The sequence below is a fragment of the Osmerus mordax genome, chromosome 10 (assembly GCF_038355195.1).
Source record: "Osmerus mordax isolate fOsmMor3 chromosome 10, fOsmMor3.pri, whole genome shotgun sequence".
NCBI lineage: Eukaryota > Metazoa > Chordata > Actinopteri > Osmeriformes > Osmeridae > Osmerus > Osmerus mordax.
The window spans coordinates 6,217,589-6,242,204 of record NC_090059.1 but is presented as its reverse complement, the minus strand read 5'-3'; the positions used below and the strand labels follow the sequence as shown (position 1 = coordinate 6,242,204).

The following is a 24,616-nucleotide window of genomic DNA, read 5'->3' as shown; positions in this document are numbered from 1 at the left end:
GCTGCACAGCAAATAGATAAAGTCTGATAGTTAATTTTAAATAATGAGAACCATTTGGCTTTTGATATCCTTAGCTAGCAAATGGTCTTCGATACTGGAGCTTCTTTTCTGTCACATTGCTCAAGTTAAAGATCCTGTAAAGTAAATTCCATGTTTTGCTTCTAAGTACATTATATACGTGTGAAATGAGTTCCTGAAAGCATGTGCAAAGCGCTAAAACTTTGTCCACTGAAATGTGGATTTAGACCGAAGAACAGTTTCTTTTCCATTTTCAGATCAGGTTTTAATGGGCGGAGTCAAAAAATGCCCTATCTACGTCATTTCGCCCCATCTACGTCTCATCATAGGCTCCTCCTGCTGTACTGTTATTGTAGCTTACATCAGCTAGCTAGCTAGCTTCAGGATGTCTCCCACCACCCACAACTGCATCTTCCCTGGATGCAAGAACTCCAGCTGCGCTGTAACGCCATTTAAGTTCCCTGTTGATAATGAAACAGGGGCGGATCTACCGGGGTGGCATGGGGTGGCAAATGCCACCCTAAAAATAGCCTTGCCACCCCAGCTGCCACCCCAGTTGGCAGCTTTGAAAACAAAGAAAAGTTGTGGCTCATCGGACATTTGCGAGAGCTAATTTCTAATATCCGAATGCAAGTAAATGCAGCACGAAAACGACTCGATCCATCCACCCTCCCCACACCGCCACCGAAGTTGCTTTCATTTGAACACAAGGAAGGCGCAAACTGACCATAGAAGGCTTCAACTCAAGGAATAAATCGTCGGCACGGACAGCAGACCACACCGGAGGAATGAGGTGTTAAGCAATTATCTATTGATGACTAAGAATAATTACAAAAGTGCAGGGCTATACGGAGTTGCAATGTTACTTTTCCTGTTGAATTAAGGTTAATAACATTAACTCGTGAATTCTTTGGGCAACAAAGCAACAACAAAGATGACTGTGGTAAAGTTAGTTTGAAGTTCGATATTCAACAGATATTCGGACGCCCAGTATTGTGTTATTTTAACAGGTATTTAGCACTGCTACGACCGGCCGCTTAGCCAATGCTTTTGGCTGCCTAAACAACGCGTACGTTTAGGGACCGTCAACAAATTACACATTTCAAAAGTCAATAGCTTTTCAACAACATGAACTAGGAGCGTCAAAATAATGTTAAACTGTTGAAGATGTATGCATTCATGCTGCAAAGCCTTATTTTGTTCATTTTCATCTCAGGTTATTAAAAAATATTTTATTCAAAATAAATCTTAAAATTTCAATAGCTTTTTGGTCATGTGACCTATAATCCTCAAATTCATTTCAGTGTTCACTGACTATGCATACATGTTGCACAGCCTTTAGTTTTTTCATTTTGATCTCACACACATTTGCCACGGGATGCCACCCCTCAAAATCTCCTGCCACCCTCTTGCCACCCCATGAATATTTTTCTAGATCCGCCCCTGTAATGAAAGGAAAAATAGGTGGATAGATTTTGTGAAGACCCACGTGGAAAGCTTCGGATAAACTCTGCGCCACTGACCATTTCACGGCGGACAGTTTTAACATGGACCAGAGACAGACGGGGTTCACCAACACATGGCTTCTCTTGCAGCGCGGAGCTGTACCGAGCATCGCCCCCCCGGCCGTTCATCCTCCGGTCGCACCTGGACCATCCACCACCGCCAGCAGTTCATCACTCAGTTCTGTGTGTTTGTTATAATTATACTAGATAACTTTTCCAGAGGTATCTCTGCTATAATTAGTGCAAACCGCTAACTTGATATTAGGCTACTCGGTGTAGAATGATGGTATTTTGGTGAAATGGTAGCTAATGTGCTAGAAGTAGTTGGAGAGCTCACTGTCTGCTGTCTCTGCTGTAAATGTTTACTCCTGTGTTACAGCTCAGGGGAATATTTCATTTATATGCATCTGTATGTTTCACTCATTGAACAAATACATTATAATTCTATACTGTTTTGTTCGGCTTGACGTAGCGTCCATTATCTGGGTTGTAGGTAGCTTGAGAGAGGCGGCGCCTTCCAGCGAGGGGGCCGAGCTTCAGCTCCTTCAGGCGACACGCCCCCCCAGTCTCGAACAGAGAAGACTGATGATTTTCTTACGATTTCAAAGCCTAATTTAACATACTTGTCTGTTTTTTTTTTCATTCGAATTTGGATGGGTAGTTAATAACACATTATTCTGTGGTGTGGTGAATTTGAAACTCGTTTTTAATTTCACTTTACAGGATCTTTAAGCAGAGACACCTCAAAGTGCCATCCACTCAGAGGTCCAATCTTTCATGTAAAGCATGAAATGGCCAGCACTTTCATTTTCATGAAATTGCTATAGTCACTGCCATTTTGAAGCTGATTGCAAAGCCCATTAGTACATTAACTGGCATTGTCTCTTTCGAGTTGTGAATGCATGGTGTTTGAAGTACTGTACAGCAGGGGCGTGGCCAGAATAATCTTTTTGGGTAGGCTAGAAAAATATGGATAGGCATCTTTTCATTTTCTTTACTTATTTGCTTTGCGATGTGCACCCGACGCATCATTTTTCTGAGATATTTTCGTTTTTGGGTAGGCCTTAGAACAAATTAGGTAGGCCTACTCGTGGCTACGCCCCTGCTGTACAGTATGCAAACATAGCTGACGCTGTGTGCTGAAAAATGCCCACAATTGTAATTAGCATTCTTTGGTTGCTTTTCACAAACCCTAACTTATTCAGGACTGCAAGGCTTATGTAGATGAGTATGTTTATTCACACACTGTCATTTCTGGAATTTGCCCTTGAGAGAACAGGAAGTTGTATTTTGTACAATACAAATAATAACAGGACCTACATGGACCATCAATTCCTTTATTAGGATTTTAGTTAGAGAGTTAATGGACAACTGAAACATCAATCTGTCTGAAAATTGGCCCTTGTATTTCCCTAATTTTGAAACTGTGGTTGATGAAAATATTGTCAGGCTTGGTTTTATACTTTAAGAAAGATCTAGTGCCGCATTCAGTTGTAATATATTAACATTGTTCTGGAGTGTGGAGTTAACTACAAACTGTGGAGCTATTCATTTAAAGGGAAATAAACCTAGACTAGAGTACTATGCTTATTGTGCAACGCAAATCTGGCTTTCTGGACACACTGAAGACCCTCATGGAACTATGCTATGGAAAAAATAAATGAAACGTTCTCAAAGCGGTTAATGGTTTCCATCACTTAATGCTGTGGTTAGTTTCCATTGCTTATTAATTTGAGTTTTGGAATCAAATAAACTTCTCCCCTATACTGCCCTCAGGAATCAAGGTATAAAAAACACACCTTCTCCACATTGACCATCCTACGGCATGGATATAATTACTCACAGACAGGCATAGTGGGAGGGGGGGGGGACTTTTTGGTACAGACACGAGTCACTGTCACAGAACTGTTTGGAGCAATAGATAGAATGCCCAATCTAGACATATTTTTTTCTTTAAATCATGAGATATCTTTTAAGATCTTCCTTTAAGAAAGACACTCCATGGGAGGGCTGTCATTGCATGGTCCATTGCGTTCTTGGTCCAGTTTGCGTATAAACTGTAGGCCAAGAGGTTAGTCAGCATAATGCATCATCTAGGAGTCATAGCAGACATTAGTCGTCATTCCACAAGCAGAATTATCCAGTATTACAGACTCAACCCTGTGATGAATGGAAGGCGCTCATATGAACCATTCCTTATTATGGAAAGAAATGTAATACTGTCGTCAGCTTTGAAAGATTATTTATGTTTATAAAGCATTTGATGCAATAATACAGTATTTATAGTCAAATATCAGCACATTGTATTGTCAAATACTTGTTGGGACTGTGGTCTCACTGTATGTATATGTGGTTGGTCCACAAAATACCATAAAGCTAACATAATCTTCATTTAAATGCAATAAAACAAGACTGTTTAAACGCACCAGAGATATCCTTCAAACAAAATGATTACACTTGCGACTGTTTCCCTCTGTGTCTTCCAGTAGGGGGGGCTGCTATAAAATTAGGAAGGGATATTGGATTTATTAGGTTTACAATGGGTTTACATAGCTGCAGGCAACGATAAGTAGGCTATAGTTAACATGAAAACCTAAATACTTCCCACCATAGTCATGAATTAGAGTGTTTGCAATGTAAAAGGTTCCGTTTCTTGTACTTCCCATGAACTGACTTTTTCTGCGTTCTTTAGACAATGAAAAACGTATGCAAAAAATAAGAACAATTTGGATGAGTTTGAAGCAATAGCATAATCTTTTCCTATCGTCAACACATAGGTGCATATCGGTGCACGTCTGCGCGGCAGATGTTTTAGCTACTAGGAAGGCTACGTTTTCGCAAAGGTTTGTGCTGAAATAACAATTTTGCTGCATTGTTAAGTACAGTAAGCATCCTTAAAACAGGCTCCGGTTCCCCCCCCCCCCCCAAAAAAAAAAAAGATCTGTAGGCTTCCTCTGAACTCTGCGCGATTAGCCGGGCAGTTGTCGTCATCAGCACCCCAGATTTTTTTCTCTTGTAAATGGATGGGGTTGTCCTGGTTTATGCAGAGTGCAACAGAGGCCGAAAGATTGGAACAACTTGTGAATACCAGTCACTTTAGCGTCTAGGGTAGCAAACAGAATGCTTGGTTTCGCTGAAGTTCAAGATTGTGAAGTTATCTCATAAACGGTGCGTTCAGAAAGAGGGTGCAGTTCCACAAAGTTTACAATAGAAAGGAAACTTCAACTCAACGCTGGACTGAAGTGGCAGCTTTTAGACTACTCAACATAAGCCTTCGATATGGATTATATTTATTTATTAATGTACTGTTCAATCAGTTTGATATTTTTGGATCACAAGCACGCTGCAAAGTCACATGGTAAGTTTTAAAGTATATTTAAAACTTGCCAGGCAACTTTTTATCTCAACTTTCCATTAGTTTGGTCTACCGGCAACTTATTTTTCAGTTTTTTTTTCTGTCTGCTTAATAGAAAGTGAAGGTTTAACTGATAGGATAGCATTCTAACTCCGTAATTGAAACATCAAGGCTCGTATATCGTATCTGGGAATATTTTCCAGTCATACAACTGCCTGTCGAATAATTAATTAGCACATCCTCGGGCACAATCTTTTTTACATACAATTCGCATGTCATTATACTTTAAAAGTAGCCAACACATTAAGCATGCTCTTGATATGCACTGCATTTGATCTAGGCTCTCTTATGACTGTATCCTATAGGTCTGTCCCTGGATGCTTTTCTCAATTCACTATTTGTTCCATCAGAAAAACTCTCTGGAAAATTAAGTGAATACGGTCTTATCGTGCCATTCAGCACAGACTCCCATGGCCGGTATATTTCTCACGTGGTGTCAGCTGGAACTGGAAGTAAAGGTGCATCACCCGCCGCGGGAAAAAGACGGGTGGCACGTAGTGCCGCCGATACGCCCTCTATCACCACAGCTGGCCAGCACTTGTTTTTTAATGTCACTGTTTTCGGAAAAGAACTGCACCTACGTCTGAAGGCCAATAGACGGCTCGTTGCTCCAGGTGCTTTTGTGGAGTGGCAAGAGGACTTCGAGGAAAAGGCCAAGGAACGTATTCATGGAGACTGCGTTTTTACTGGAGATGTGTCGGATATGCCAGACGCCTCAGTGGCCATCAGTAACTGCGATGGACTGGTAAGTCAGACGGCTTGATCATGTGATATAAAAAATTGAATGTAAAATCGGATACATTTCCCAAACGGACCTTGGGTAATATTTGTCAATTTTTGCAGTCTTCTGGACGTGGTATTGCATATGCGTTTCACACAATGGCTGCTGTTAACAATATTTCCATAGCTGCCACATGCCCAACTCCCTTTCTCTCCAGTTGCAATGTCCCTCCCACCTAAAAGGCCCCAACCAGTATCTGTACCAGCATTACATTGAACTGCGTAAAAGCTATCTTTCTCTCCTTCTTAATACAATGTTTTCTATGGTTATCTTGGTCACTCACTGTCATTATTATTGTTACAATTATTTTATTTGAGGATACCGCTTCACAGGATGCTTGAGGCCTTATGGCAAGGAGTAGGCTAATATCTAACAGACATCCATGGCTACTCAAGTGACAATCCTCACAGGAAACTGAGAGTGAGAAACAAATTGCTGAGTTGCTGATTGACAATCAACACCCGCTTTATTTTTCTTGGATGCATGTGTTAACAGGTGTTAAATTTGTCACCAAGAGGCTCTTTTGACAGTGTTAACTGTATGCAGTCGCATACATTTAAATGTTTACATGCAAATGGTACGTCTGACCTTTGTTAAGCCAAAACACACTTTCCAGCTAAAAAGAGCTTTGGAGTGGACTGAAGCAGAAATTTCTTCACACACAGACATTCAAAAAATGCGTGAAAACACCTGGTTTGACAAAACCTCTTAACACTGTTGAACCATGTGTGCTTCATTGTGTCTCCTTTGACTGTGCTCATCTGTGTGAACATGTTCAGGTGTTTTGAGTTGGAGGGTGGCAGGTGGCCTTTCTAAACAGTTACCACATCATACAGTACCACATAGAGATATTGTCAATGCAGTTGTGAACCATTCATGTTGGCCATACGTATCAATGCTAATGCACACTGCTGTGTAGCTTTTATGCCATTAGCTTCTCTCCCCACTGATGCCTGGAAAATTATAGATCCCCGCTATTTTAAAGGAACACTGAAATCACAGAGGCATCAGTTTGCCTGTGAGGAAAATACCTGTTCACTCATAAGAAACATTAACTGAAAGATCAAAACGTGAGATGTTGTTCTTGTTACACAACTTCATACTATATTTACCAATGACATGGCATAGTATAAATAATTGCTCAGATGTGTTCAAAGGGATGGATTTGATTCACCCCTAGAATGAAGAATTCCGTCTGTTTGCATCCACTGTCCAGTATGGTGAACCATTACTATCCTGCCATGTTCTACACCACTGAACTGTACTTCAGGTTTATGATTGCAGCCCATCCTGGCTACCCAAAGCCTCTCTAATGCATTCCATGCACCCATTAGCAGTTGATTAAGAAAGGAAACAAAGAATATTATTGATGAGACGACTTACCAGATCAATAATAAAACAAATTATAAAGCCATTATGAATTAAATGCACCCTGCTGGGGGTATCTGGGGGTCTGGATGGCTGAGTGGTTAGGGAATCGGGCTATTAATCACAAGGTTGTTGGTTTGATTCCCGGCCATGCATAATGACGTTGTGTCCTTGGTCAAGGCACTTCACCCTACTTGCCTCGGGGAGAATGTCCCTGTACTTACTGTAAGTCGCTCTGGATAAGAGCGTCTGCTAAATGACTAAATGTAATGTAAATGCTGTCCTTTCAATAATGTTTTTTTAAATTCCACATCAGCCACCACATTTTGGTTCCAATTCCGGAAACACTATTGCACTTTCATACTTTAGTATAGGACAGACCACAACGGACACCCAAACTATAGCACTTAATCCACTTCATCCCAACCCCTCTACAAAAACTTTTAAGTCTCTGACATAGCTGAGCTCTGGTTTGTAGATAACTTTTATTCATTCAGCAGATATGAGCAGTCCTGGCAATCTGAAATATTTGAAGGCATTTCCCCTCCGTTGGTGGTCAAAGTGAATGGTCCCTTTTGTGGCCATGTTTTATTTTTTTTACACAGCTTTGGGGCAAGTGAAAATGGAATATCATTTCATTTCAGGAAGTGAGCTTGACACAGCCAGGGTAGAATATAGTCCATGTGTTTCATTGAGCCGCAGCCAAGATAAACAGCAGCCTGTCTGAGCTTGCTGGAATTTTTTTGGAGAGTGTTTTGAAGATACTTAGGGAGCTCCTGGACAAATGATTTAGTCTGAGACATGGGTTTGATGTGTTAGGCCACATAAGATCACGTGTGATGAAAGGACTGAGGGTTGAAGTGGCTCGTATCTCTGAGGTGGCCTGTACTGTTTGTCTTTGGTGTTTATCTTCCAGTGTTTCCAGTGCTTAGACTACGCCTGCCTATTGCCTTCAAAAAGACGGTTGATTTCATCCAGGTTAGACCATAACAATGTGTTACTGATAGGCTGTCTTTATAAGGACACGGACACAAGGACCTTTGGTGGATAGGAGGTCATTTTCCAGTAAAAGCACAAGTTTCTCGTTAAACTTTTTTAAGCACACCACTGAAACCCCAAACCATGTGCCACCAAGTTTTGTTTCTTTTTACTACAGACAAGACATCCCACAATCCAGTTGTATGTCTGTCGTCTCTGTGGAGCATCTGAAGCGCCCAGACTCTTAAGCGGGCTGCATGACATCACCAGAAATGGATTACGTTATCTTGGTTCCTTGCCAGTGTGCCTACAGGGGCAAAACTGCTCATCCCAGGCATCCAGCACATGACAGATGGAACAAGCCACGTGCTAGGGGGTGTCAAACATTTGCCCAGTTTATACTGGATTTCCTAGGGATATATTTGGCCCTCAAATGCACAGACAATTTATTAGCCATACTCAAGAGGGTAGCCACACAAGGACTGCAAAATCACCAGGTGATTTCTGTGGAAAGTGGAGAGTGAGTAGCATTTCTGCTGGATGGCAACAGCTGTAGGCTAAAGCTGCGTTCTCTGTATTGTTCTGAGTGGGCAGGAATGATGAGTGTGATTACGCTGCGACTGCTCATGTGTTAGGAATTAGCACCAGTGACATGGATCGAATTACAAGTGTGATGGGAATTTGAGGATTGGGATGACTGTGCTTGGAAGGGAGCTATTTATGCATCCATCAGTTAAATACAGTGAGAGCCACCTAGCAACAGCATCAGAATGGGTCCAAACTTAGTCATGGCTGGCAGCCAGGGCACTCACACACATACACACACAAACACAAACACACACACACACACACACACACACACACAAAAGACACTACACCAAGGACCAGACACTATTATTACTGTAAATTATTCTAATAAATGCACACACACCAATCTAGAACTGGAAATATACATGGCCAATATAATTTTCAAGAAAGAGTGGTGTGGCATTAGAATGTTCCAATGTTGAAACTCAATGTACTTACTCAATACAGTAGCCTATGGTTCGAGAAATGTTTTTAATGCAAATTAATTATCTGCAACTTAGGGGTTAATGTTTACTTTCTTGTTCAAAGTTATCTTTCTATCTTTCCATCATCAAATTAACATCTAAAGAGGTTTATTATAATTAGTGAAGGTTAAGTCCAGTTTCTAAGGAGACAAGGACTGCTGTCTACATAGACAGATGTGTGTGAGCTCTCTCTCAGCACCATTAAATATATATGTAAACAAGATTAACATATCCTGTCATTTGTACATAGTAAAACCAAGGTCTCTGTCAATATATATCTCTTCCTCTCTACAACACATGTTGTTCGGTTGTATTTATTAATTTTCAAGGTACTTTTACTTAATTTATACAATTTGATTAGGTTAATTGTATTTTGCACACAGGCTCTGTCGGTGAATTATTGAGGACTGACTGTGCATGTTACTCAGATACGGTGAAGACACAAGGACCATGCATAATCATTGCTGCTCTATCAGAAGAAGCCCAAGATCTCAGACAATGATTAACGTGTTGTAATTAACATAATTAAATCATAAAATGCTCACATATATACATGCACACATACATACACACACACACACACACACACACACAAACACACACACACACACACCAATGTCTAGGATAATAGTGCCTCTGCAAGACAAGTAAGAATGTGTCCTTGAAAACATAGCTTTCTATCCCCAGATTTACTTTAAACTGAGATCCCTGTTGACATTGGACAATCAGCAATAATTTTAGGTGACAGAGGTGACTTGCTCTCCCCATCATTTCATAAAAATCTCATTCTTTGTCCTCTTTTTCTCTACAAAATAAATTTATGTCATCCCATCTTTGATGTTTGTCCCCTTCAGGTTGAATGCCAGTCATGATATGCCCAATTTTCACTGTATAATCCTCATCCTAATCCTCAACTATGCATGTCCTTTCTGGCACACTGCTGTGAGAGATGAAAGCTGATGAAAAGGAATCAGATAGTAATCCTCTACTCAAGGGACCTGTCCCATACTATTATTTCAACCTTTAACCCCTCCTGAGTCAGCACAGCTAAGAACCTTATCTAACCATATGGTCAGTTTATCACACACTTGTCTCTCCCCCCTCTCCAGTGCTGAAAGTACAGTAAAGATTGGATCATTCTGCAGACAGCAAGACTTTTTGCCTGCAGACTGGGGATATTCAATTTACTCACTGTATGTTAACAAACCATCAGTAATGCAGTGTTCACCTTCGAAGAGATTGTACAATTTGTTTTGATTTCATGTCTAGGATGCCTAGAGTGAAATGGTGTTGGGTAGTCAGCGTCAAATTCCCAGTGTTGTCACATTCAGGGCCCTATCTTGCACCCAGCGCAAGTATCATTTAGCGCAAGGTCATTCCCTAATTTACAGATGTGCATCTGTGGAGTGAAAAGTTTGCTTTGCGTCGAGTGCAAACTAGGAATGATACTTGCGCTGGGTGCAAGATAGGGCCCTGTTCCGTGTTCCGGCGCAAACGTTCCTTGGTGCTATTTTGCAGTTTCAGAAAAACAATTCCGCCAAGGACCAGGAAAAGCGTAGTCTATATGGCGCGTTATTCAGATGCTATTTTAAGGGCGCATGCTTGGCCCGTGAGCACTGCTGGCGAGGCCAGGGTCTTCTTCCTGCGAAGCTACGTTACATTATTTTGATTTATTGTATGGCTGTGTTACATTTCTTTCATGTCAATGATTAAAAAGATTTTCATGAGAAATCTCTATGTATGTGAACTTGATTTGTAACAATTGTGGCAATTTCCTCCCACGCCTGTTTAACCGAAGCTAATTTGGGTGGGTTTCTTCTCCCATTACAATCAGAATCAGAATTCGATTTATTCGCCATGTATGTTACATAAACACAGAATTTACTGTGGCAGGAAGGTGCAAACAATAAACATATACGGGTCTTAAATTAAGTAAAAAAGTACAATGGTTACAAAGTTATTTGCGCTTTGTGTTTTGATACTTGCATTTCAGATCGTTAAAATAGACTGCTTGATCAGAGCCCCCTGAGGCAGAATGAACTCCTGTCCACAGTATATATCAAACAAGTGCACGCCTGTGACTGAAATTATATGTTTTCGATGCAATCTACCTCAAATTGCAGGTTAAGCTCTCAGGATGACAGTGAAGACATTGATTTCTGTTAACATAGTAGTTTAGGCATCCTTAGCCCAAGGGTTTATTCAACTTTTTGTTATTTGGTTTGCATCTTTACAAGAACTCATATACTGGATCCTTATTAAAGACCTCAGGGATGTCTCAAGCTAATTAAGTTCCAAGAACTCCAACAACAGTACACCATAAATATGCATTGTAGCCGTTGAATTGAATGTCATATCTTCAAAATGTCCATTGGGATGTTGAATTCATCCGTAGTTTGTGTTGGGTTTACACATATACTGTATGTTGTCCTGGAGGAGGACTCCAACTACTAGTTTGCCTAGTCAAGGGAGAAGGTCCCTTGAATTACATAAATATCCACCTTCAAAGTTTGTAGTGTTGGTGTGTGGAATTTAGTGTAGCGGTGAGCTTAAGGATGAGATGTGTTTGCTTTATTTGTGAGAGGTCAGTGGCTCACAGTATGTGTTATGCTTTGTGTATTTGTGTTTTCGCTGCTGCATTTGTGAGTGTCCATCTTGACTGCTTTGCTGGGATGTACTACTTCAGTCACTACACAAGACGGTAATGATGTAGCTTTGGGCTGCTATTTGACTTGGGCTTTGATTGCTGATCACAAATGTACCTATTAAAAACAATGATCCCCTTTGTTGGCCTTTATTAGTTGATGCACATGGATGGGTTGATCTTAAGTTAACATATTATAAAAAGCCATTCTTTTCATATGGTTATGTTTCCATCAACAAACAAGTCACTGCAATTTAATTGCTTTGCTTCAAGTACAACAAAAGTTTTGTTGTGCATGGTATGTCTACTAAGCAGATGACTGATGAGTTTAATGATGGTGAAATCCTAGAGAGTTCATAGCAAATGGCTGGTAAGAAATGTTTTGCATAAATATTAAAAGTGTTAGTTGAGGAGGTCATGCTGCATTAACATGGCTCTTTGTGTGGATTTGTTAAAAGTTTTCAACAAGCAAAGTGTCTGCTGTCAACAAATGGTCTACTTCATTTGTGTTCACTAGTGTTTTAACGTTAACTTATACATCAATTTACATTTCCACCAAATATGGATGTCACCGGGTTTTGAGGTTTGAGTATGTGTTATGAGGCTCAGGTGAGGCCAGGCCCCAGACTATGTGTTTCCCACTGTGCCACTGTCAAGGCGTGCCTCCCAGATGTTTGACCAATGCAGTGGTACGTCTTCTCAAGACACACCAAGTTCACTTTCCACCCGGCATTGAAAGAAACAACCACAGAGGAAGCTTTCGGGCATGCCTTGCTTGGCATTTCCTGGTCTTGCATTGTATGGATCCCACCAGCACTTACCTCTCTCTTTCTTGCTGTTACAACCTTCAATTCATGGTTTTGTTAATTTTAAGTAGTGTGAAAGGATGCTTAGCATTTTTGTGAGATTAGTTCAATTTAGCTTCAAAAAAGTTCTCTCTGTTTCATATTTAGATTTTGTCCTGAAATGGAAATATACATCTTTCCCTTTTAATTAATAAAAGGGAGTTGCAATCGGATGTTCTATTTCCTGAATACTGCACACTGTGCCTATTCCATGTAGTAAAATTGAAATGTTTTTGGAAAACAAAGACCAACTCATTAAACTGGAACTTTAAAACATTTACTTACTCAATACAGTGGCTTAGGGTTTGAGAAATGCATTTAACTTTAATGAATTATATGTAACTTGAGAGTTAATGTTTACTTTCTTGGTCATGTTTATCCTTTCCGCCTCTCTTTCTTCTTCAAATTAACATCTAAAGAGGCTTATCAGAATGAGTGATGGTCACGTCCAATCTCTTAGGAGACTAGGAGTGCTGTCTATGTGCAGATATGAATATGACAGATGTGTGTGAGCTCTCTCTCTGAGAACCATTGTGTAAACAACTATTTAAACACATTTTGTTCAAATTTAGTTATTAATTTGCAGCCTTTTAGCTAATACAATTAGCTAATACAATTGGTACACAGGTACTGTACACTCTGTATATGAACATAGAAACGGGACTCAATTGTGGGAGAACGGTTCCTATTTCAACATCATTCCCCCATCTTCAGCCATTTTCGAAGTCTTCCAGTCGATTAAAAGCTCTGTAATTATAGGATATGAAACTATTTCAGACCATAGAAGGGGAGGACTAATTGCGGAAACCTCTTTTTTCCAGGCAGGCCTTATTCGTACGGATAACGGGGAGTTTTTTATTGAGCCCCTCGAGAAGGGCCAACAGGACGTGGAAGTGAAGGGGCGTGTCCACGTGGTCTACCGCAGATCAGCCATCAAAAGGGAATCAGGCCAAAGAAGGGAGGACCTCCACAACGAAGGTAGGCAAGGCGAAGGGCGTGACGTCAGCGGACACAGGGGAGGCAGTGTGTGGCGCGTGTGTATCTAAGATGTATTTCGTTTGATGCCCAAACAGTTGGGAGATTGGGAGTCGTACTCAGATTCCTTGGGTTCTTTAAAGTTCCTCAAAAAGGAATTTATGTGCCCCCCCCCCCCTTCCAAGAAAATAACAACCACACATGGCCAACATACAGCTTCCACCACCAGCCGGTAAAAATGAGGTATTCTAGCATTGTATAGTAGTAGTAAAGGAAATCTTTCTCTTTGTAGTAGGAACCAATGCTCGATGAATTCATATTAGATTTCCTATTATACGTATCTCCTCCTGCGACATTAGCTTCAACATCTGGTGGTTAAAGATCCTGTAAAGTGGAATTGAAAACGAGTTTTAAGTTCACCACACCACAGAAGAATGTGTTATTAACTACCCATCCAAATTCTAATAAAAAAAAAACACAGACAAAATCAGCAGTCTTCTCGGCTTGAGACTGGGGGGGGCGTGTCGCCTGAAGGAGCTGAAGCTCTGCCCCCTCGCTGGAAGGGGCCGCCTCTCTCAAGTACCTATGACCCAGATAATGGACGCTGCGTCAAGCCGAACAAAACAGTATAGAATTAGAATTTATTTGTTCAATGAGTGAAACATACAGATGCATGTAAATGAAGCTTGTTCCCCTGAGCTGTAACACAGGAGTAAAAATGGACACCAGATACAGCAGACAGTGAGCTCTCCAACTACTTCTAGCACATTAGCTTCCATTTCACCAAAATACCATCATTCTACACAGAGTAGCCTAATATCAAGTTAGCAGTTTGCACCAACTCATAGCAGAGATACCTCTGGAAAAGTTATCTAGTATAATTATAACAAGCACACAGAACTGAGTGATAAACTGCTGGCGGCGGTGGATGGTCCAGGTGCGACTGGAGGAGGAACTGCCGGGAGGGCGATGCTCGGTACGGCTCTGCGCTGCAAGAGAAGCCGTGTGTCCGTGAACCCCGTCTGTCTCTGGTCCATGTTAAAACTATCCGCCATGAAATGATCACTGCAGAGGCGGCTGTTGGAGTTTTTCCGAAGCTTTCCATCAGCGTGGCTCTTCACAAAATCAATCCACCTACTTTTCCTTTCCTCATCAATAGGGAAATTAAATAGCGTTGCAGCGCAGCTGAAGTTCTTGCATCCAGGGAAGATGCAGTTGCGGGTGGAGGGAGACATCCTGAAGCTAGCTAACTAGCTGATGTAGGTTACAATTACAGTACAGCAGGAGGAGCCATTCAGTGATCTGACGTAGATCAGTCATTTTTTGGCTCCACCCATTAAAACATGATCTGAAAACAGAAGAGAAACTGTTCTACGGTCTAACTCCACATTTCAGTGCGACAAGGTCTTCGCGCTTTGCACATGCTTTCAGGAACTCATTTCACATGTATATAATGTACTGAGAAGCAAATCATCGAATTTGCTTTACAGGATCTTTAAAGTTAGGTTGAATCTTATTATTGAGGCAATTAATTCTCTCCCCAGGTGACTGCAAATGGGATGTACGGGCATGTGCTTAACCGCTCTTACGCTCCACTACTACATATACTGAAAGCTGTACCTGTGAAAGGTTTTTAATCTAGTACCTTACTCCAAAGTGATTCTCCTTCAGTTTGTACATGTTCATTCACCCTTCATCCAGGGCTGCTTTCTTATGACTTCATAAAAAATCTTCAGCTGTGGGGCTCTGTCTGAAACTAACCCTAGAAATAGAAATAGTGTCTTTAATATGAAATGGTTGTATTTCTCAGTAAAGTGAACGTTTCCCATCATCCATGCAGTCCTGGTCTTAGACTATTTCTGATTCCTGATTATTTAGGGTGAGAACCATGGCCACTCTATCCAAGTGTTTGCTTAGTGGATCAGAGCTGCTATTGTACTGTGTAGGGTGTGTAGACTACCACTTCTGACCCACAGCCCCCACTTTTTTATAATGCATAAATCTTTATGATGAGGTTACACTCACTGGCCCTGTGACCCCAGTAGACCAGGCAGACTAAACAGAAGTCATAAAGTGGTAAAAATACTGTACATTAAAGTGTCAACTGAACAAATTCCTCCAGCTCCCCACCATTTCAGTCTTCACCATATTCCTGTTAGTCAGTAGGCTATACTGTAGCTGTAGCCCTGAGATGCACTGACCCTTGCTGTATATTTGTTCATTCACATACATTCATATTTTATATTTAATCTACTATAGTATGTTTGATTGTTGACATTTGAAGTATAGTATAGTACAGAAATGTGACAGTACACAGACAAATGTGTTGACATTTCTCGGATTGCTGTGGTTTTCAGCCAATTACAAACTATTTCTTCATACATGTTTATGTTGGTGGCAGCCTATTGTTTATTTTTTAAATTCCTTTCTGATGCCATATTCGTTTTTCTCCTCTTCAGAAGCCCTAACACGTCCATCTGCTGTTTGCATATACTTTAACCTGTCAATACTCTTCCTGAAATTGCCCTTTGACTGTACATGAATGCACAGAATGTTGTTATTATCTACATGAAGTCTAACCCTCTTGGCTTAGTGCCTACTATCTATATGCCTCACAGTATTGAGAGGAAAAGGAGATTCCTTGCAATCATCATGGGATATAATAGCTTACACCCCATAGCTGAATTCCATGCTTTTATAATGCCAGTGTCTTTTTATATGCCAGACACTGTACATTCCTTCTTGTCAACAACAATGCCATTAAAGATGTTGATTTTCTGCAATCACTCTGTTCCAGACTATTTCCTTGTCTTTAATTGTAGACTCACAAGCTAGCATCACATCTTGAGTTCATTTAATGGGGGATTACGTAAAGCTGTCAACCAAAACAAAAAACAAGGAACTGTGTTCCATATTCAGATTGAAACAGTTCTGTTGAGAACACCAAAAACGAACACAACGGTTTTTATTTCTTAGATGTTGTGTGAGATCTTTATAAATCTTTATTATAGTTGATTTAGTTAATTTAATGAATCCAACAAACACTTGACATTAAATCAAACTACTAGGATTCCAGAAACTACCAGATTTAAGAGGCTAGTCTGCTAAATGACTAAATGTAGTCAGACAGTTATGGGACTGTAACGCATGTCATGTAGCTGCGGCAAAATCCAAATGTATTTGTCTAGTTGTCTTGTGTGTGTTTGTGCACCCTTGAACCTCACAGAGGTCTCTCAACCATGTAAATGTACGTACCTGAAGTGATTTGATGAAAGCAAGAACTGAATTTGGGAGGTGGTCACTTGTACCCTTGATTCTTAGAAGACCTGAGAGATTGAACCTAGTGAGGAGTGACACCTGACCCACTTAGAGTTATTTAGCAAAGGCCGCATCCTGTTACCATCAGTATGTATGTAAAAAGTGACACAGACAATGTATGTACTGTGTACAATATTTTCCATACTCACTTGTCGGGGCTTTCATGTTTGTTTTTCAGTGACAGACTTTGGAATTGCAGACCTTCCCAGTGCTCTGGACCTAGTGGAACACAAGCTCTCTGAGTCGGAGCGCAAACGTAGGCACGCCAAGAAGGATGACTACAACATCGAGGTGCTGCTGGCCGTGGACGACTCTGTGGTGCGCTTCCATGGGAAGGAGCACGTGCAGAACTATGTCCTTACTCTAATGAATATAGTAAGTCAGCCTCATATCCCGTACCTCATGTTGTCTACATGCTACAGAATGCACACGTCAAACTTCAAACATTCACCTGTTCTGTCCGGAACAGGAAACGCATAACTGAGCCTGGCCTCTGCCCTTGTTGAGACTCGAGTGTGTAAGGACAGCGTGACTGTGTTTGCGAGGTCGGAATGACAGCACAGACAGCACCATTACAGACACAGCATTGCTTTCGGGTACAACGGTCAGAGACCATATCATCCCTGCATGGTATGGATTTTCCCTGCAGGTCTCTGGCCTAGTTTCTCGGGCACACCCTGCCCAGGCCTCGGACTTTGCCACATTTCTACCTCCGGCGCACGACTCTCCTCTTTTCTCTGGCTGTTTATGGATTACCGATGAGAGTAAAAGAAGAAAAAAAATACTCAGCTTGTTCATTACGGGTTCCACCAGCTCCTACCACCCTAATCTGATTACGGATCCCAAATCCCTCAAGTCAGATTTTCACAGGGTGCTGGTTTCACTCTGTAACAGTTACCATTTGGGCCCCGCACGGTGGTCTGCTTAGCTGCCGGGGAGCAGAGAGGGCAAGGGGGTGGGAGTGGGGGTGGGGGGGAGCATGGCAAGCCCTCGGGGGGCTCTCATAGGTCTGCGAGCACTGCCAGGACTGACCCGCCTGCGGTATATTTTCATGAGTTGTTATTTGGTTTGTCTGCAAAAGTCTTGTCGTCAGAGCAATCTCAGATATTTCATATAATGGCCACCTGATGAGGACCTGTAGAAGAACATGCTAAATGACTTTTTTTCACTCTGAAAATGTATTTCCTTGTTTTCTTTGTACTGACAAAGCCACTTTACAGTTGATATAAAATTAGTTTCAGAACAAATGCATGTACATATGAGTTATGAATTATAAGCCAGTGGCTTGCTATGTCTGAAAGAGCTCTACCCATTCAAATCCCCAAGAATCTTTTCCATGGTTAGAGAATGTGTAGTACCACCTGGAGAAACTCTCCCCGAGGGATTGATTACTGAACATCCTGCCTGGACAAAACCAAGAATACTGCTGAGGTGCCTGCATACAATGGCTGAGTTGTTTGAGCACGGACCAGGGTTTTGTCCATGTTGATGTGATGCTGTACACAAGCCAGGGACATCCAATGCCTCCAGGCCACAGCTGCTATGCTCATTTTCAGACACAAGCCGCCATCGTGGTAATTATCTCCAAAGGCTTTTGAGGTTTTCAGTGGGGTCTTAATTCAATCAGTCATTTTTATTTTTTTGATCTGTCAGACGTTGAAAGAGTTGGGGTCTTAGATTTCAAAAAAGGGGTGAGGAGTTTTTTGTCAGGACTGTATAGAAGTACGGAAGGTCTAAACATTTGTAGCAGAGAAACGCATGCAATGACGCATGTGCAACTGCACGCATTGTTTTTGTATTTACAAACACTCTTGATGTCTGTTCTGGTCAATTGCCCACGGCTTCTCTGTTTAAGGTCCAACATAAACCCACAGTTATATAGGTCAGCATCCCATTCAGTCTGGGAATTGGGATACAATACCAACCTTGGAGAATTAAAGGTAATTTGAGTACACTTAATTGAGCTACAGCTTCATGAATGTGATTTTTGTTCCAATAATAGCCCTTGGTCAGGTTTTATGGTTGGTGACACAGCTGTTGGTAGCAGCATTAACAGAGAGATGTCCCTAATTTCCTGATGGCTCCCATAGTATATTTTTGTACTTCTGTTATTCAAATGAGCAGCACTCATACTCTTTGCTTATCATTTGTCAAGTTCTTGGACATCCCTCCTCAACAAATGAACACACGTGCATAAATAAGGGGACGGTATCTCCCCCGTCTCTGCGGAGGATGTACATTCCCGCCTGTTTCGAAACTCGGCATGTAGTCTGTCTGCTTATTGACATAAATGACATGGTAACCGAGTAAGCTTGTTTATTTCTGTACTTTGTCATTTGTAAGGAGCACGACCATACTTAGGGAGCGCCAAGAGGAGTCAGCAGTGCATTCCTTTATCATTAGGGTCCTGGATTGTTTAGAAGTGTCACAGACATAGTTGATCTCCTGGGGTCATTCCAGGGCCTATACTCTGTTCAGGTTGTGCACTTGAAAACAAAGCTGTCACCTCTGTGCTTTCATAATCTTGAGAGCGGATGTCATTGACACAGATCTTGCTAAACATGAGCCAACATAGCTGGTTGCAGTGTGTAGAGCAAATATACTTTGATTTGTAATCTTTCAAGCCCAGAGCACAGAATAGCATACATTTTCCTTCTTATTTTTTTTAATTCCACTGGTTTAACATAGTACAAATCGTATATCTTACAAGTGGTAAGGGATTCATAAAGTGTTCTGTAATAGAGACTGGGTCTCGAGAAATGATAAAGAACACATGGTCTAAAATGTCTAGACCTTGTACAAACTGTCTAGTAATATTAGCCAGCGTGTCAAGTAAATGTGTAGCCAGACACAAATCTTAAACTAAAGTATGCCCTTAAAAGGCTGATTGTGTGGCATACATTTATTTCCTGATGACAGGTTTTGACATCACACAGAGACATATGGGGGTGTTTTGTAAAATGCAATGACCGTCTACCAGTCATGAGTCAACCAACTTGGCAAGTTGCTAATCACAATCGGTAATGAACATGTGCTCGTGTCTCTCTACCCCTTTTGCAAACCACAAATTGAAGCTGTTGATTGACGAAAGACGGCCCAGAAGCGTGTGGACATGCAGGGATCATTTGATAGGGATAAAACATGGCACGTCACATGGAAATTTTACTTGGGGTTTGCGTGATTCCAAACCCGCCCTCCTCATTAGATATGCACATTCCATGCCATCATTATTAAACTAAATGGCAGCATTTCTAGGTCAGTCTGCTCAGTCATTGCATAATAGCACAGGCTCATTGGACGCCTGCCAGTGTCTAACAAGATATCTCGAATGCACATGATTGGCTGTTAATTCAAAATTCATAGAATTTAGCCCTGTGGCTAAATGGGCTCAGCGCTAGCATGAATTGCGTTTCACAATCAATTCCTTCTGAGATGGGGGAGAAACACGAGCAGAAACACGCTGGTGTGTTCAGGGAAGTTAAGTGGAGAAGTGCTTGTCTTGTCAAGTTCTATGGGAGTTTATTAGTGGGGGGATGCTCTTAGAATGCTTTTAATGCTTTGACAGATAGTATGTACACAGCATAAAGCACTATTATACTATTATAATCAACATGACGATCAAGCCGCCTTCTGACTGTCCTGTCAATATGAAAGCCAGCCTTAAAGCAACATTTCAGAGCCAGACTGACTGTCTGCAGTGTAGTCTCCCCCTCATTAACCAGACATTGAAGTTCACAGCTGTCCTAGAGACAATGCAAGACCATCACTACTCCCTAGAAGCGCAGCACAGTCAAATAGATTCACTTCAGCGTTGCTTTAAATGCCCTCCAGTTGTTGTATCCATCCTTTCCCTAGCCTTACTTGGTTTCACAGTTAGAGCTTCTCATCAGCCTCTTGAGCAGTGGAGAGCTCCCTTCCTCTCTCATCAGTGTATCCCCCAGAAACCACAGGAATTTGGGTCTCAATGCATCATGTCCCCTTTCAAACAGCTCTCAAATAAGGTCAGTCTGTCTTCTTTCAGGGTATTTGCCAGTTAATGGGTGTGCACATACCTGGGTCTGAGTGCTGGCAGGTGCTCTTTTGGTGGCCTTAGTGAACTGAAATTAAATGAAAAAATCACATGGGAGAATCTGGAAGAAACTGAGGTGTGCCACAATGGAAATAGAAAGAAAACAGACACCAAAAAAGGTTCTTCATTCGCATTTAAAGAAATACAAAAACATTGGTTCAAGGATTGATCTCTGTGATGTTGTTTTGATTTTGTCAATTTGTGGAAGTTCCTCAAAAATATGTACCATTTCCATATTTAGCCATTCTTTAGAATAGTTTTTTTTAAATGTGTTGCTTTGAGCTGTTATTATGGGAGTTTGATGAAGGTGCTTGCTGGCAGGGATGCGTCTGGGAGTTAGGCATGGTTGAACGGCATGAGAGGCCTGTATTTGGAGGCCAGCAGACTCTTGCGGTACACTTGACAGCCTAGCGTTTGCATCACGCTTCATTTCAATGATTGATGGTGTTTATCTCATTGCCCCCTCAGGTGGATGAGATCTACCATGATGAGTCCTTGGGAACCAACATCAACATCGTCCTCGTCAGAATGATCATGGTCGGGTATAGGCAGGTAAGCGTTGCAAAGAGTGCACATGATGCACAATGATAAACATGGGTTACATACTTTATCTTAACAGTTGTACTGTATGTTGAATACACATCAGGCCAGTTAGCATTAGTTCTGTGTTGAGGCATTAACCTTCAGAGTACTTTGTTTCTGCATACTGTTCTATTCGTTGAAACAATGTTTTTTGGGCTAATGGTTTTGGCTGCTCATTCACGCATGCAGCGAAACATTGGCATCATGTCAAAATAAACAGATTGGATTCTTTTCGTAATAACTTTGCATAAAAACGTTCCCAATGAATGCCTCTCGTCACATGCCAGACCTACACTGCTGATATCAGACGTTTACTTCCCTAAATGAATGTCTCCATTCGTTATTCGTCAGCTAGTTGCTCGCATTTGAGTGTTAGGCTCGTTGTCGTTTGCTTGTGTGGCCAAACATGCATCGGATTGCTCCCTTGACACCACTGGGATTTTTTATCTGCACAACTGGCTGAAGCTTATTCCTGACAAAGCACATTATGTCTGGCTTCTCCCTTCAGTCTGGTTGCCAAAGCAGAGATGGTGTTTACATAGCCCTCATTAGATGAGCTTAAACACGCTGGACGTGCCTCCATTTCCTCTGAGGAGCAGAGAGAGAGAGAGAGAGAGAGGGGATGAGTTGGTCATCAGGAATTCTGGTTGTTAATTCTTCTGAACAGACTCATTCTCTCCAACCACTGTAGGATTTAGAAGTTACTGTAGCTAGTAGATTTTCCACTCATATCACACCTCACTGCAGTTACTTATTTATGATGACACCCCATGCCAATTTGGATAGAAACACACTTGGTCGGGTTTGGATTTGCATAGCAAGTCTAGCCCTGTTATACACAAAGGTGTCCAGATTCAATATAGTTGATCTTTTGAGACCTTATTTCCTTCAGACTTCCATCTACACTGTTTTACTCCAATAAAATGACACAAAACTTAATTCACCGGAAGTATAAGACCTCCTAATTTCCTGTCATTTTTCTCTGTTTTATCTTTTCATGCCCCATGTTGACTTTTAGCAAAATATTTTATTGAAAAGAAGAGAGGCGCCATTGAACTATGTGACAGAATTCTCATTCACACATGGACCACAGCATCAGCGCTGTGCTTTGTTGGCCTGCCTCACACATGTGATGTCTGTTTTGGGAAGCACACATGTGCGCACATATTCCACGTCTTTATGATAGTATTTCATATTTACAATAGCATATAAGGTGGTTATGGTTCTTCCCTTTGGCACTTATTTGTTTTTTCACAATGTATGCTTCATGTTTTGGCTGCTCGCAATGTTTGGGGCTATCTCGTTGTTATGATCAGTGACCTATGCTCTTTGGTAAAGCTCTCTCTTGGAAGTCACTTTGGATAAAAGCGTCTTGCTAAATGCATAAATGTAAATATAAAATGAGCATTTTGACCACTTTTCGTTTTGTGCAAAGTCTCGTTGTAATATACACCATTGTCAGTAGTTCCAAAAGTCTCAATGCGGATAATTATTTTCAGTTGAGATGGACTGCAACCTTCCTCCTACATTCCCAGTTGATGTTAGCTTGTTTTATTCCATAGCGCAGTGAGCATTGTGATCACAGCTGTGTCCTTATGCTTCTGTCCTTGCAGTCAATCAGTTTAATTGAGCGTGGTAATCCTTCACGCAGCCTGGAACAGGTGTGCCGCTGGTCCAACACTCAGCAACGCCGCGACCCTGATCACGCTGAGTACCACGACCATTCCATCTTCCTCACAAGGCAAGATTTTGGCCCCGCAGGTATGCAAGGTACTGTATTTCTCTCGATCGAGGCCTGTGCAGACTGAGTATGCTGAAATCTGCTTCCATTCACAAGGGTTGGCTTCAAGTCTTTCTCAGGTAAGGGCCCTGGAAACCTACAGGTGTGGGGGCAATTCAGGGAAGGTCTCCAAAAAAGCCATGACCTCGCTAAGTGGAAAGCTCAGAATTCATTTTTCCAATGCCTTATTGACTTGGCATTGGTGCCAACCTGTGTTTGAAAAAATCTAATTGAATAATCAAACAAAGGTTTTTTGGCATGTAGGGAAAAAACAAAAAGATTGCAGCACATACTTTTAATTTGGGGGGGTTGATGAAAAGCAATTATCCACTTGTCATTAATGAAGGATCTATCAAAGAAATGGAAAAAGTTTACGCAGGAAATTGAATCACACTCATTTGCATCTGCCGTGTTTCTAATCTAATACGGACTATGCTTCCTCATAAAACTGAATTGCAAGTTAACATTAGACATGCTGTGCAGAACTGTACCAACGTTATTTGCAATCTTAGAGTTTAATGGCTGCAAATAAATGGACATGGTACACATACATTTACACTACAATAACATTTGGAACTAGAGAGGGTACAATTTCTGGGGAAATTGTAGGGTGTGCTTGCGTCGGTTGCACAGGGGTCGGTTTTTGAATGACATTTTTAAAACAGATATTTCTGTATATTTTATATAAAAATGCATACTTATTATTTATAAAGATTACATAGATTTAAAAGCATTTTTTTTTGCTGCTCATTTACAACTGAAAATACGAGTGAAGTGTAGAATGAAATAGATCTTCTCATTTCCCCTGCAAAAGGCATCCTCATCGTTGAATCAAAACGAATAAATTTGTCAGACCGGTGTAAAAATTGACCTAATCTCTATGACGTAAACGTCTTTTTAAGTTTTTCCCTTCTCGTGATATTGTCATGCATTTAGCCTACTCATTGCATTCATTCATGAATAAAGAACCCCCTTTGAAGATTATTCTACGACGTTACCGGCAGTAGAAGATTGAATCGCGATTCAAACAGTACCATCTTCTAACTGAAAATATGCCCCCAAAACGTAAATAAGCTTGACATTTATTTAGTGGAAAATCGCTTTCATGAAAAGCTCACTGGTAGCGATCATTAAGTAACAACAGTAACAACGCAAAGTGCGCTATCCCTGTGTGGAGAAGCTGCCCCAGTAAATTGTACTACTACAGTACAGTACTAGACTACTGCTGTGTTCGTCTTGGTAGCGATTGCGTTGGTTGAATTGGATTTAACGTTCCGTTGTACGGT

General features: G+C 41.2%; 1 protein-coding gene across 2 annotated transcripts in view; it reads left to right on the top strand.

Moving 5' to 3' along the window:
• Positions 1–4,802: 4,802 nt before the first annotated feature.
• Positions 4,803–24,616, top strand: part of LOC136950159 (A disintegrin and metalloproteinase with thrombospondin motifs 3) — a 35,324-nt gene continuing 15,510 nt past the window's right edge. The window contains exons 1-6 of one of the 2 annotated variants that reach the window (XM_067244294.1): positions 4,803–4,881; positions 5,289–5,683; positions 13,428–13,584; positions 17,078–17,274; positions 21,437–21,520; positions 23,164–23,320. In XM_067244294.1, the coding sequence (XP_067100395.1) occupies positions 4,803–4,881; positions 5,289–5,683; positions 13,428–13,584; positions 17,078–17,274; positions 21,437–21,520; positions 23,164–23,320 (1,069 nt within the window). Of the gene's footprint in view, positions 4,882–5,243; positions 5,684–13,427; positions 13,585–17,077; positions 17,275–21,436; positions 21,521–23,163; positions 23,321–24,616 lie in introns of both variants that reach the window. The other variant, XM_067244293.1, reaches the window with a different exon arrangement.